The sequence below is a fragment of the Leuresthes tenuis genome, unplaced genomic scaffold, assembly GCF_036924035.1.
Source record: "Leuresthes tenuis unplaced genomic scaffold, fLeuTen1.0.hap1 SCAF_8, whole genome shotgun sequence".
Classification (NCBI taxonomy): domain Eukaryota; kingdom Metazoa; phylum Chordata; class Actinopteri; order Atheriniformes; family Atherinopsidae; genus Leuresthes; species Leuresthes tenuis.
Window position 1 is genome coordinate 9549965 of NW_027325362.1, and position 13505 is coordinate 9563469.

The 13505-nt window shown below is 41.4% G+C and overlaps 1 protein-coding gene across 3 annotated transcripts; it reads left to right on the forward strand.

Annotated features, from left to right (window-relative positions):
* The first annotated feature begins 203 nt into the window (after window positions 1-203).
* Window positions 204-10902, forward strand: ifngr1l (interferon gamma receptor 1-like). Of its 3 annotated transcripts, none has more exons than XM_072390749.1 (7): window positions 204-436; window positions 5835-5961; window positions 6469-6650; window positions 6779-6969; window positions 7099-7267; window positions 8642-8757; window positions 8861-10902. In XM_072390749.1, the coding sequence occupies exons 1-7, from the start codon at window positions 370-372 to the stop codon at window positions 9245-9247; spliced, it is 1239 nt and encodes a 412-aa protein (XP_072246850.1). In that variant the 5' UTR covers window positions 204-369; the 3' UTR covers window positions 9248-10902. The 3 variants fall into 3 exon arrangements, with proteins under 3 accessions (XP_072246850.1, XP_072246851.1, XP_072246852.1); XM_072390750.1 differs by having other exon boundaries at window positions 7105-7267; XM_072390751.1 differs by having other exon boundaries at window positions 6779-6960.
* Window positions 10903-13505: the final 2603 nt, after the last annotated feature.

Consider the following 13505-nt stretch of genomic DNA (forward strand, 5'->3'; position numbering starts at 1 on the left):
AAGCAAACGAATATATATTTATATGTTATATATAATAATATTATAATATTATTATAATATATATAATATATAATATATTATATATAATATATATATATATATATTTATTCGCAGTTCAAATATACCACAGACAATGAGGCCGTTAAAGTTGTATATCCGGAAGTGAAAAAAAAGAGGTTTGGTAAACGCAGCATTTCCCTTCGAGTTAGTGTGGAGCAAGGCTCTGCTGTGGAACTCTTGCAACTTTACGGGCAACTCGTTTGCTGATCCAGGCGAGCAGTCTGCTGTCGTCCCGCTGCTACACACACCACCAAACAGTCTTCTTTATCAGCTGAGGAGAAGGCTTCAGCGCTGGTTTGACAGCACAGGATGGATTTTTCGACGCTCCGTCCCCTTTTCCTGATTTTCCTGTGGCTGAAGCTACTGTCGGCCAACGGTGAGTTATTTAGCAAACTCTCATTTGTGAGCTGATGGTGGACACTTCCCTGGGACAATTTACTCCTCTCCAGTAGGTTTTCGGTGCTAACATCAGGCTCATTTTGGCCTGACGGCTTGTACAAGGAGGTGGTGAGGTGCGGGAAAACACGGTGAATCCCGGCTAACTGACTGTTAGCATCCCACCAGGTTCACGGCTCAGTCTCGAGACTGAGCAGTTGTAAATGATATATAATCACTTAAGCAACCTTTTTCCTGAATTAGTAGCATAGTGTTGTATATTTAAAAATGAAGAGTAACTGTTTAGTATCTAATTTGCGTGTAAACGGCTGTATAAAGATGATTTTAGTGCATAGTGTTGTGTAGTAATTATGTTACCTTGTGATCATTTGTGGATATACACTGTTAGTGTGGTTTTAGGTCTTTCCTAATTTCCTCTTTATTGTTTTCAGTATTACCCAACCTTCTGTTTTCTTAAGAAGACAGTGTAAGCAGATTCAGTGTGTACCACCCAGATACATATAGTCCTGCAACTTTACGAAGAAATGAACCTGTCCTATACTCCTACAGTACGTGACTGAAGGGAAAAAACACTTGAAACACTGATTGGCTCAGTTTGTTTAGAGGGTTTGGATCTGCTTGCTTCCTTTCCTTCCTTTGCTTCCTAGAGTGAAAACTGTATCTCTATGGGTGTGCCTTTCCTCCAAGATAGAAATGCTTTCCTCATGCAAAGGGCACAAAGAGGCAGGGAATGATTTGTTGAAGATTATATCAACCCACCACCACCACCAAAGCACCACATTGACGAAATAATGGGAAAGATTTGTGCTCCATCCATGCAGCAGAGTTGAAGATATTTGGGGAATCAACAACGAGGTGCACAAGAGCCTGATTTTGGAGGCTCATGTTGGCCCATCGCCTTTGGAAGACACGTAGCTTTATTTCCTTCATTAACTTATCCCCTGGTTGTTCAGTTAATCCATAAAACTTTATTTTAACATTATCTTTCAGACAAATTTAATGAAGCACAAAGAAAGAATAGTAATTGACACAAAACCAAGAAAGTAGATCTTGAGTGTTATAATTGGCTTTGTTCTTAGACATTATGCATTCATATTCTGTGTGGTCAAAGGTAAAGTACAGGCCTCCGCAGGCGCCAAGCTAATGTATACAGATCCTGTAGAGTGATGCTAAAATGTATCTTTAGCAAACAGTCTTATAAACTAAAGCTAATGGCGTCAAATTGCATTAGAAATAATTTAAGATTATTATCAGGTCTTCATTTTTTCAACAACACTACAGATTCCAGCTTCCCATTTCTGTGTCTAATCAAAAGAAAACGGACTTTTAGTTTAAGTGGCCATTACTGCTCTGTTCCCACGAGCAGTAAACCGACACATGAAGTGAAATCTAGGAGGGGAATTGAAATCCCGTACGAAGCACCAGCTGGAAAACAAAAAACACAAACCAAAAAGCATTTTCTTTTTCCTCTTGTGAGCTTCTTCTGTCGTGTTCATGGCCCAAGCTGATCCTAAGGTTTTCCATCAGTGCTGATCTGAGGGGGATGTTTTGAAGGTTCATCGTCAGCTAAGAGGAAGATTTCATGTCCATTTCAGCTGCTTTACTTTCCCCACATCCAGTCTCTTCTGTGCAGAATTTCACTCTCATGCCAGAGAAAATAAGAGATTCATTTATTTGATTACAGTGTCTGGTTGTGACCTTTGAATTACGTTAAGACTGCAGGCCAATCAGATGACAGTCTTCCTGAAATTGGATTGTCCAGCCGCCACTGACCTCCCTGCTTAGGTTGCCGGGGTACTGATGTTGGCGTCAGTTGCAACATAGCCAAGCTGGCAGCTCTGCTTTCTGACAGTAGGTTTGTGAAGGCTTTTCCTCATGCAGAAACGTGCCTGGAAAGTGTCTGCGGCGTGAGTCCAGGGTGTTCTCCATTTTGTCCGTCGCAGCACTCTGCCAACGGCGGCAGGAATAAGCACACTCCCCACCATCTGGGGGTGACATCGGTCATTTGTGTCTTGAGTCATCTGAACATGGATGCATTTCAGGATTTCCAAATTCGATTGGATTTTTCAAAAACGGTATATCTAAAGTCATCCTGGACACAGTCTGGCAAAAAAAAAGCCTAAAACAACCTCTGCTCCGACAACCTCAGGATAAACTGACAAAAAACACCCTATATTCTCTCATTATTGAAGGCGACCGATGACGTAGCCGTCAGCTTCTCACTTTTTGCTGAACTCATTCCGGAAAGCAAGTAAGTTAAATCAGTGTGTCTGGATAAAGTGCAGCTGGAGTGTGTATCCAGATGTGTGTACAGGAAGTTATTCGTACACAGGTGAGAGGAACAGCTACAGTCGATTAAGAATCCATTCAGATCTTTTGGCTGCAAAGCTGACAGACTTGACGCCGTGTCTCGTCCTCTGCGAGAGCGCTGTGGACCACAACTCTGAGGTGACGAGCTGTGTGGGTTTTGATGTTGCTGCTGTGGCTTTCACAAGCTCTGTGACTGTACAGTGACAAGTTCTTTCAGTACTAATAACAGCATTTTAGCAGGGCGGGTTCGTTGTGTCCTATGCAGAGTCATGACAGATGAGTCATGAGGTTTGGACGTGTTACGGGTTCTCAGGTGATCTCCTGATACTACAGGCCTGGCGCTGTGGTGAGTCACCGCTTACAGCAACAACCTGTGCTGCTTGTGACTGGGACTTTCCTGGAAAATAACCACAGTTATTTCTTGCATCAATGTCTCAGAAAAGCTTTATGTCCCAACTCGAAGGTCTCTACAACGAGGAGGATGGGACAGCATGTTCAGGATGGTAGACAGTTTCTGAGAAATGAAATTCACGTTTGAACGTCAGGTCTGTGATTGCAAGGTGAAAATGAAAGCTGTTGAGTAGAACTCAACCAGTTGGTGCATTAACAGAAAAGTGACTGTTTTGCAAAAAACAACAGTTCAAGGTTAGTCATGTAAGGACATTAACAGCTGGCTGCAGAATGTAGAGTTGTTGTGACTTCTTCTTCAGTTACACTGAACTTGCTTCTTTTCCTCTCAGGTAGTGTTTGCTGCTTATGTTGCTTTTTTGATCTGGGAGAAAAAAGGCTTTAAACAGCAGCAGCCGTTCTTTGAGCAGCTCTTTTTTTCATGTGCTGGTTTGGGTGTTATCATCTACTGTACATTCAAAGAAGATGAGGGTAAGTATGTATCGCATTTCAAAGCTTTAATAATCTGGTCTCATATCGCTCATTCAACCCTCTAACTGCCAGTCTTTCCACCATGTTCATTGCTCAGCGATGCTTTCCCTCCGACGCTTTAACTGATGATGAAATGATCATTTGTTTTGCACCTATTGATCTGCTGAGACAGGTCCAAAGTATACCCAGGAAGGAGGATGATTCAGAGGATTCTCTGAAGCAGTTTTTGTCCCAGCAGGTTAAGAGAAGCTGTTAACTTTGGCTTGTTGCCATTTAATAATGTACAAATAAAGATAACAGTATTTATTTTAAATGCATCTTAACAAAATACATCTTTGTCTTAAAGTTTTTGACCCTAAATGAAATGCAGCCTTGACTGATGTGTTGTGATTACACAGAGGTGAACTAAATGTGGCTTCCTTTACAGGAAGGACTCACGGGCCTGTAGTCAGTTTGGCTCGAGTGAGCTTTGCTTTCAGCTTTATGAACACGTAGTTGCAAAGTCAGTGAACTGGAAAGCTATCATATGTGGAAATCAGAAATGACTAATTTGACACATGAGTGCAAATGCAACTTAGCATTAATATCAAGATTTCTAAACAAAAAGTTGGGCTGAGCTTTGAAGATTCCAGTTTAGATGAACAACGCTGACGCACAAAGAAGAGCAAAGCCTGTGCAGCACAACCGACAGATATCATCTGCTTTCTCTTCCTGCTTTTCGAGGAGCTTTTTGCTTTGTAGGCACAAAAGCATCTGCTGTGCCTTCTCTGTATCTTCTCTCAGTGTCGAGTACTTTCTCATATTCTGCACTTGGAGGTTTGAATCGGCCCGCCGGATTTTTTGTCACTTTTAATCGTAAATCGATAAATTTAAGGGAACGATCGGCTTTGAAAGCGCTTTGTTTAACGTGTTGTTTGAGCGCACAGAAGGTCGGGCATTATTTTTACTGCAAGCTTTAGCAGGAGTTTGGCTTAATGCTCAAACTCTGTCTCATAATTAGTGGAAATTTGTAGATATGTGAACTCAATGCTGTCAACAGTGAAGAAAGTCTGACGCTTCATTCCTTCAGACCAGGAGAAGAGTGGCAGTTTAAATGATGTTAAGATAATGTGTGTGTGTGTGTGTGTGTGTTGTGCTTGTGGTTCTCAGCCCTCAGGAACCAGCTTTACTGTTGTGGTTATCACTTCTTTACAATAACCGAGCTGCCATCTGTGATTTCGCTTTCAATCCAGTGTTTTTCTTCTGGGCGAACGCCATCACGTGTATGAAAAATGTTAGTTCGCAGCGGAAATGAAACCAAAATATCTTTTGTGTTTGATGTTATAGGTGACTCATCCACGCGGGGGCGTATTTGGTAACGCATCTCACAAAATGTCGTGAAACTTAACCACAGTCCTCTTTAACGCACTATATCTCCATCTCCCTGTTTCCTCTGTTTCCTTTCCATTCATCTTAATTGCATCCTGTGTTGGGTGTGCTCACAAATATGAAATGCATGTGAAGCACGTGTAAAGATGTGCTGGATAAAGAGGCAGCTCATTAAAACAGGCTGGTCTTTTTGGATTGCTGCAAACGGGACTGATGTGCAAGTCAGGACATGAAAGTGAGGATCAACTGCACTTCCCTCTTCGCTGCTTTGGTTTGGAGGAAGCTCATCAACGCAATGTGAGGAAGTTGCATAGAGTTTGTGGCATCTGAGAGTTGGAAAATCAGTGACTGTGCAAAAAAAAAGTGTTTTTTCCATCTTTGCATTTTGTTTGTGGTCAATAAAGAAGAAGAAAACCCGACTTCATGCTCCCAGACTCATAAGCGTTGGTAATGGAGTCAGAAACACAGACTCACCAGTGTGAGCTGAGTTGTGGGTCATTTGTGGCGTGTTGTGCAACAGTTCTCTCACTCTGCCCTCAGGTGGCAGGTTTGTGTTACTAAAATCTCAGACTTGAACAGACTTGACAGCTTATTTTTTCTCTGTAACTTTGTGTTATTGTGAGACGATGGCTGTTTAAATGACTCATTTTTAACTGCTGTTTTGTTGGGAGATGCCCTCTGGGTAAAAGAGTTCTGGTAAGTTAAAGGGCCCGGCGTACCTTTTCCTTAACAGTTTGGTGATTTTCCTGTTTGAAGATGTTAATTTTTAAATAATTCATTGCATTTGCTGTCTGAAGTTTGTGTTTTTTTTGTTTCCACAGTGGCTCCTCCCACAAAGGTCACCCTTGATTGCCACAACCTACGCAACATCCTGTCGTGGGGCTACGACGAGCTCTCACCTGGGCTCAGATTCAAAGTGGCTATTGGTTCAGATGTGTCACCGAAGGGGTACGCTTTTGGGTTTCTCTGTCCTCGCTACCTGCCAGACACGGGTGTTTATCTGTTTAAAACATTTTTCAAGCTCGTCTTGAAACCGTTACTCTTCTTTTTACATCTGTGTGAGCGACGTAAGAAATCCATTCAGAAAGCATCTCAGTCAGGGTGAATGACTGCTGAAGGCCGGAGGTGGTCAAACTGTCTGAATATTTTGGTCTTTTTTTTTTTTTTAAACACAACATTGAACTGTGCAAAAGTGAGTCGTAATTATACATAACTGCAGTTAAAGTAAAATGTTTCCTTTTTATACTGAGTATGAAACCTAACAAGATGTTTTTCATTGTGTTACACTGCCATAAATTATTATTATTAACTAAAAACATATAATTCTAGTAAATATTTTCAATCCTAATTGTGTGTGACGGTAAAAGTACAAACCCCGTAACAGAGTTTATAGTTAAATGAACCTGGTTAACTGCTCATTAACAGAATTTGTTCTGTGTAATTTTGTTTTTCCAGATGCCCTAATGAACTTTGGGTTGACCAACCTGATCTACAAGCCGATGTTTCATTTCTCTCAGATCCGAGCGCATCGTACCGTCTCACAGTAACAGCTTTTGTTGGTCAGAATGAATCTCATAGCGTGCCCTCAGATGGAATCATGTTCAGCTACTTCAAAAACTCCCTGGTATCTCAGAAATGTGAGTAGTGCACTGAGTATTATTCAATGACCTCAGGTTATTTGACAAGTTCTAGAAAAGCATGTGAAGACCAATCATCTCAGTCTCCAGTGTGAGCGGTGATTCAGCCATGTTCTTGTTGGTTGTAGGTTCTCTGGACCTCCCGCCTGTTGACGTCATTGCCCAAACACAGAATGAAGTCCTGTTTCGCTTCGATCATCCCTGGCTGGTGTACTACCAAAATCGGTCTCAGTGTACAAAACAAAAGAAGAAAAAAAGACACGAGAATTGGAACCGCGTAAAGCTCCCAGATTTTAAGTACAACGTCATCGTGGGCAAGGTTGGACAGCACACAGTTTGCCCATCTTCTACTTTTATTCAGGGGTGTTTAGTATTGCATCAGACATGCACTGCTCAGCATGTGTACGTACGACTTCTGTCTGGTTAAAACAAGCCTTTGTGTGTGCAGGAGAAGAAGGAATTTGACTTCATATGTGAGGAAAGAGTGTGTGAGGAGACTCTGGGAGTGGATCCCACAGAGGAGAAGCACTGTCTCAACATCTCTGGGGAGATGGATAAGATATCGATCGAACCCAAAGAGGATTACTGCGTCCAGTCACTTAAACCACAATCTCTCAGTTGAGTGAAATTTCTTATTTTTTTGTTGTTGCTTTCCTCGAGCTGACATTGTGAGAACAACACAGCAGTGAAGTTTGGTTTGTTTCAGCCGCCATCGCTGAAAGTATCCTGATGGTGGAGAGTGAAGAGCAACAGCCGACTTTTCAGTGAAATCCAGGGTTATCGCTGGTTTTGATGAGGATTTAACCTCCGCTACAATGAGACCGTGTAGTTTGTCCCTTTCCACGCACCATATTTCTTTTAGGTGGCTTTTTTTTCTACGATGCACACAGCATTTCCATCTTCTTCTTTTTCATACTTTTCTTTCCTACTGACTTTGGATCGCGGCTTCTGGGTTTGACTCGCGGAGGCGGGGCATGACGTAGACTTGCGCTACACTTTCAGCCAATGGTATGCCTGAAACTGTTGTGATGTCAGCCTGGACGTGTTTTGAAGGATCTAATTCTAGTGTTAAGAGATTTTGGATAAAACAAAGAAACTCGATTTCTCCATTCCTCCATCTCATAAAACATTTGTCTAGAGAATTCTGAAAACACCACAACTTGTTAAGATATGAAGGTTAAAGATTTAACATAGACTTATGATATAAAGACATCAAATAACAACATAACATGGGTAACAATTAAAAGTCTCAAAATTCAGATGGATATCTGTAAAGTTATGACATATTAATAACGATCCAAACAATGTTATTTTCCTGTGTTAACCATGGAATACAAGAAGAAACAGCAGGAAAGATGGGTTAACAGTTGCATTACTTCATATAAATGTGCAGTTATTGACTTAATTTAGATTGAACTATTCAATACTACAGGCCACTAGGGGGCAATGTGGATCCATAGGCAGGTTAGTCATTTCCCAAAATGATGATTTCTTCGTTATTCTTGAATGTTGGCGTCTTCAAGTGAATCTGAGTAAAGTGATTTTGAGAGTTCCATGAGAAGGTCTGTCTCTCGTCAGTCTGGATCAGAGTCAGAGTAGATGTCACCTTTGGTTTACTTTGTCCAGATAAGGTAGGGAGTGTTTTAGCTTAGTTATTGTCCAACGTTCTCCTAAGAAGGTCCTTGTCTGTGGAAACGGGGACTGAGAAACCTTCCAAAATACTTTCATAGGGCAAAGGTTGTTGTAAATTAGACGACCTCGGTCTGTTTCTTGGTGTAGAAATCGCCCATCTGGTCCTTACACACGAACATCCCCACACAGGAATGTTGGAGTCTTCCAAAGGTTTAAGGTTTTGTATTAAATTCCACACTTGAGTTCACTCCACACTGTTTCACGCTCTTTGTTTGGCCTGAAGAGGCCACAGTGATTCAGAGCCTCCAGGTTTTCTCTTCATGCTGTTTGTAAATGAACATTGTGTCTGTTTCTTCTAGATCACACCTACATCTACATCGGGGTCACCATATTGGCCCTGATGGCAGGCGCTTTTGTCCTCTTCATGGTTTTCCACAAAAAGACGAGACCCCCGACCGCTCTACCCAAGTTTATGGTATGTTCATCCTGACAGCTCCGACTCCCCCCCCTCACAGAACCAACATGTTTTTTAAAATTTCGTCATTACTTATCAGGCCATTCTTCTTTCTGTCGAAAAGGAAAACAAATACTCAGCGGGGCAGGAGTCCACGCAACAAACCAAGGACTCGTTCTCTCGCGTCGAGGTGGAGATCGACTCAACCAAGTCTCTGCTGACCACTCCTGTGTCGGAGACTGGAATAGAATTCCCTTCAGGTTTGAATGGATCTACTGAGAATGATCTACGCATGCCCCTTGGGATACTGTCTAGGGATGAAAGTGTGCCACAGGACAGGAAGGAAGGGAGCCTTAACGGTGAAAATGCAACATACATGCAAGGCAACAACTTGGATGATGATGATGATGAAGAGGAGTCTGCATCCACTGAGGTACAGTCCTCTGGTTATGAGACACGTCCGGTACCTGTTCACTTGGCACCTGAGGAAAACGCTGTGGGATATCACTGAGTACAAAAGAAGCGTAAATACACTTCAGCATGTAAGAAGAGACGCAGTGTCACGTGTGCTCGCCCTCAGATTTAAAAACCAAGTGGCCGTCAAGCTTCCGTCGCAACATTCAACTCTTTCCCACTAATGTGTGCTGTGTATGAACCAGTAACACCGCGGTGAGCTTTCTGCTGAGCTTTCAGTGACATCTGCTGCATTTACACGAGCATTACCATATTCCGTGGTTACTGAGCTGTATTCAGCGTTTCTTGACTGTCGTTAGGATTCCTTGCAGTTTTTTTCTTAAAAAACAAACAAAAGACGTCCCACACCTGCGTTACTCCGAAGCCTTTTAGCACTTTAAAGTTATAGAGTCAAATCAGAGTGCCGTGTTGCATGTGTCTGAGCTGTTCTCACCTGAACGGGAGAGAACAAACTGTTAAGGATTTGATTTGAAATGCAAAATTCAGACGTGTTTGGTTGCTTTGGATTAAATGTCAACACGATGATGAACGGCCCGTCCTATCTCTTCATCAATATTTTGAATTGAATATTGAATGCATGTTTCTGCTTAGTTTGTTGTGGTTGTGAACTGCAGTTCCTTGTTGCCTGCAGTGCTTAATATATTCATCATGCGTTACACAGACTGTTCACTCAGCAGCTGACATAGAAAGCTGAGAAGTAAAAAAAAAAGAGCAACCACTCTTTGCACGGTTTTATCATCCAGTTTCAAAAGGTCAGACTTTTCAAAGTGATTAAACTGTTTTTACTTATGGTGCCATTGACTGTTTGACTGTATTTTTAAGAGATTGTGTATAAACTGGTGGTGGAGACGGAAAAAACGGAAGACATTAATTTTTGGTGCTGGTCAGGAAAGCTGTAGCTTTGGCAGACTGCATTTTTCATGTGCCCATGTAGCTAGTGTTCTGACTTAGGCAAGTCCAACTGTTTCAGCTTACGCACCTTTTTCTCTTTCTGAGGTATTATCTATGGATGCCAGTACCTGAAATCAGGTCCGGATTCTACGTCTTTGCAACCCGACATTAACCTTGTTAATGAGCTGGTTGAGGGGGGGGGGGGGGGGGGGGGGGGGCAATGCCAGCAGCTGGAAAATAATTTAGGACAAATGACAAAGATTCTGCAAATTTACAAGAGAAAGGAAACTGGAACTATGATGCAAGCAGTTTGAGAAAAGATCTGAATATTCGGTGTTGCACAAAGCTCAAGGAGCTCAAACTGCAAAGGTTATTGTACAGTAATCAATAGAGACGCAGGAGAAAAAGTTTGTAAATATGACAATATAAAATACAATATAATGCCTGATTTGATTTCTGGTCAAAGAAAGTGACGTTAGGGTGTAATCAGCAGCGTGATGCAGGTCCGTACCGTCGGCCCACTGTATCAGTGACACCAAACACAGGAAGGATGAGGGAGCCCTGTTGTGCATCAGGGTTGATGCTGTGCTCAAAATGTGGGCTGTTTTGAAAGGATCTGTTCACGTTGTGCTCCAGAGCGCTTAGAACTGATGTGTGGGTTTTATTTGTCAGTCATTAAAGACATGGAGTCTGTCATAATCCTGTGAATGTTTTGTTTTTATCTGTTTGGGTCATGCTAATAAAAATGATGTGAATAAAACGATGGTCTCGATTAATAGTCCTCACCAAAACATTGTTTAATTTGAACCTTGTGTCATATTTTCTGTTTGGCACGCCATCATGTTAAATTCCCCCAGTCATGAAGGGAAGTTGGCATTGCTGTGGGGCCTGCGTAAATCACTGCGTCTGGTTCTGTCACATGTTTTTAGTTTAAAGGGAAGAAGCGGGCTTCCCATGACGGCTCGTTGACATTTGGGCAGTCCAAACCGTTCCTTCCTCTAAAACCAGTCTTTTGCGACAAAGTGCACCTCTTTTGTGAATGTGTTTGTTTCCTTCCTCTTTACTTCATGTGGGGGTAGAGAGACCTTTCTCTTTTTTTCTTTTTGTTGTTCCAGTTTACGGATGTTAACAGATGTTAATTGTGTATCCTCTGCTGACTCATGGTATCTGATTTTCAGCCAAGTGGATTTCTGGTAATCTGCTCCAGTGGTTCCCAGTCGAGTTCTCAGACCTACTTCCATAAATCTGAAAAGCCACGCGTCGTGCTCACAATGTGTTCATCTGAATTCCTTTTAATCTCATCTCTTTACAGTTTCGTGTTGATTCTCCTCTTTTTCATTTATCCGTTAGATTTTGTTGAACTAATTATTCACTACTTCTTGTGTCGTTTGGCTCCTTCAATTTAATTCCATCAGTTAATCACATTTAGACGATCACAACTGTAGTAAGATTTTTTTTTACATCCACTAGTGTTTTTAAGATGCATCCAACAGATCTATGCAACAGCAGCTGTTGATCCATACCACTCCAACCATTTATTCATTACTCTCAGTATTATTCAGTAGACTCAGTTATGGTGTAACAGTTAAGTTTTAACTGATAATTTCCACAATCTATCCATTACTCCAGCAGTTCCACCAATATTTTGCTCCTATAAGCATATATTCCATAAGTATGGAAAATGTTTACTTAAAAAAAAATTCTTTGCAGACACTTTGAACTCTATATTTAATGTGTTGTTTTGTCAACTTGTGCTCCATGGACCACTCTGGAAAAGATGTTGACTTGAAGACTGTATATGTCGCTCTAAAATGTCAATGAGCTTTTCTGCCTCAATGCTTCCATCCCAGAAGTGTAAATCAGCTCTGCTAAGGGCACTGATGCAACCCTCTTCCAAAGAAGATCTGGATTGGTCTGACCACTATGCACATTTCCGCTGTGTGGCGGTCCATTTGAGCCCAGAGACGTAAACCCTGCCTCTGAAAAAGGTACACATGAAGCCTCTTTTTATTCCTTATGAGGAACTCTAAATGACATTTTTAAATGTACCTCGACAAAGGTTTCCCACAGTGATCCCTTGACTGTGGTTATGAGTTGTCTTTGCAAATTTTTTGAGCTAATTTTACCAACTTTTATGGCTCCCATTTCCTGTAGATGTTTCAGCAAAGTTCACCTACATCTTAAATGTTCTTTTTTGTATCCTTTTCAACTTAAAACCCTGCTGTAAAATACTGTCTCATCAGTGTTGTGTCATTACTTAATCCTCCTTTTTTTGGTGCTTATCTAATTTCAGTCCTGAAGCTGCTGTTACTGTATGTTCATGCAGTACATAATTGAAGCTGTTTCCCCTTTGTATCCAAATAAACCCTCAAATCTAATGGCAGGGAGAACAGATGGAAATTCACCCGTGCGTGTCCATTACTACCACATGAGAGAACCGATGGTCTGGCTTAATCAGAAAGGGAAGAGATGCAGGAATTGATCATTTTTAGAGTAACTCTACCTCACTGTCGATCCCACAGTTTAGGTGATGAATGTGAAAAGGTTTTAGCATTATTTGTTGATAAAATAACCTAAATCAAAACGTGTATTCTGCCTGTTAGCTTTCCTTACCCCACCACCACCCATCCCCTTCAATACAAGGGGACCAAAATCCCATGTCAAAGCTACTTTATTTTATAAAGGATTTTAGCAAAAATGATGCAACTACCATCCAAAACATTTGTTGTGTGTTGTTTTGCCGATGATGCACAGTTTTACTTTACTCCAGGATGACTTATAACAGCTGGATATTTTCAAGCATTATTTCAGTTAAATCACAGCCAAGTTGATTCTCTAAATCAGAGCTCTCGTAACATCCTCCAAGCCTTTGTCTGATTAGCAAGTCATAGAAAATCGTTTTCTAAAAAGCAAGGTGTCATTTTTGACTGTTAAATGTGGCGAACATATCACAGAACACTAGTGATTGTGTGCTTGCTGCCCTGGATTTCAGGCTGTGGAGCAATAAGATTGGCATTGGTGTTTTTGAATCACAGTTGGAGACTCATCGCCACTGCAAGTGTTTTTCTGTTTGATGTGTCTGTTAATGGCTAATTGTTGAACTTCTGATTAAGCTGCTTACAGGTTGTCATTTCCTCAATAATTTGGACAGATTTCCTGTAAAAACAGAAGCTATGGAGGCTGCACCCTCCCAAAAAAAGCCACGTCTGTTCTTATTGGTCAGCTCCGCTGGGCTAATCAGGTAACACCCATCACTCCACATGTATTGAAATCTGAATTTCAGTTGACTCAAATGGACTCAAATTCATTTATGGCCTGGGGTGCAGATGAATCATCCTTCTTTTGAATCCTCTACATGGAAATGAAAAGCTGAAGTTATTGATGCCTTAAGCAAATTAAGGGCG

What these genes read in the sequence shown, in the direction of transcription:
- ifngr1l (XM_072390749.1), top strand. Translation starts at nt 370, where the DNA reads ATGGATTTTTCGACGCTCCGTCCCCTTTTCCTGATTTTCCTGTGGCTG. An exon ending in CTCCCTGGTATCTCAGAAAT is followed by an intron (nt 6,651 to 6,778) that starts GTGAGTAGTGCA and finishes TGTTGGTTGTAG; the next exon opens with GTTCTCTGGACCTCCCGCCT. An exon ending in ACTTAAACCACAATCTCTCA is followed by an intron (nt 7,268 to 8,641) that starts GTTGAGTGAAAT and finishes TGTTTCTTCTAG; the next exon opens with ATCACACCTACATCTACATC.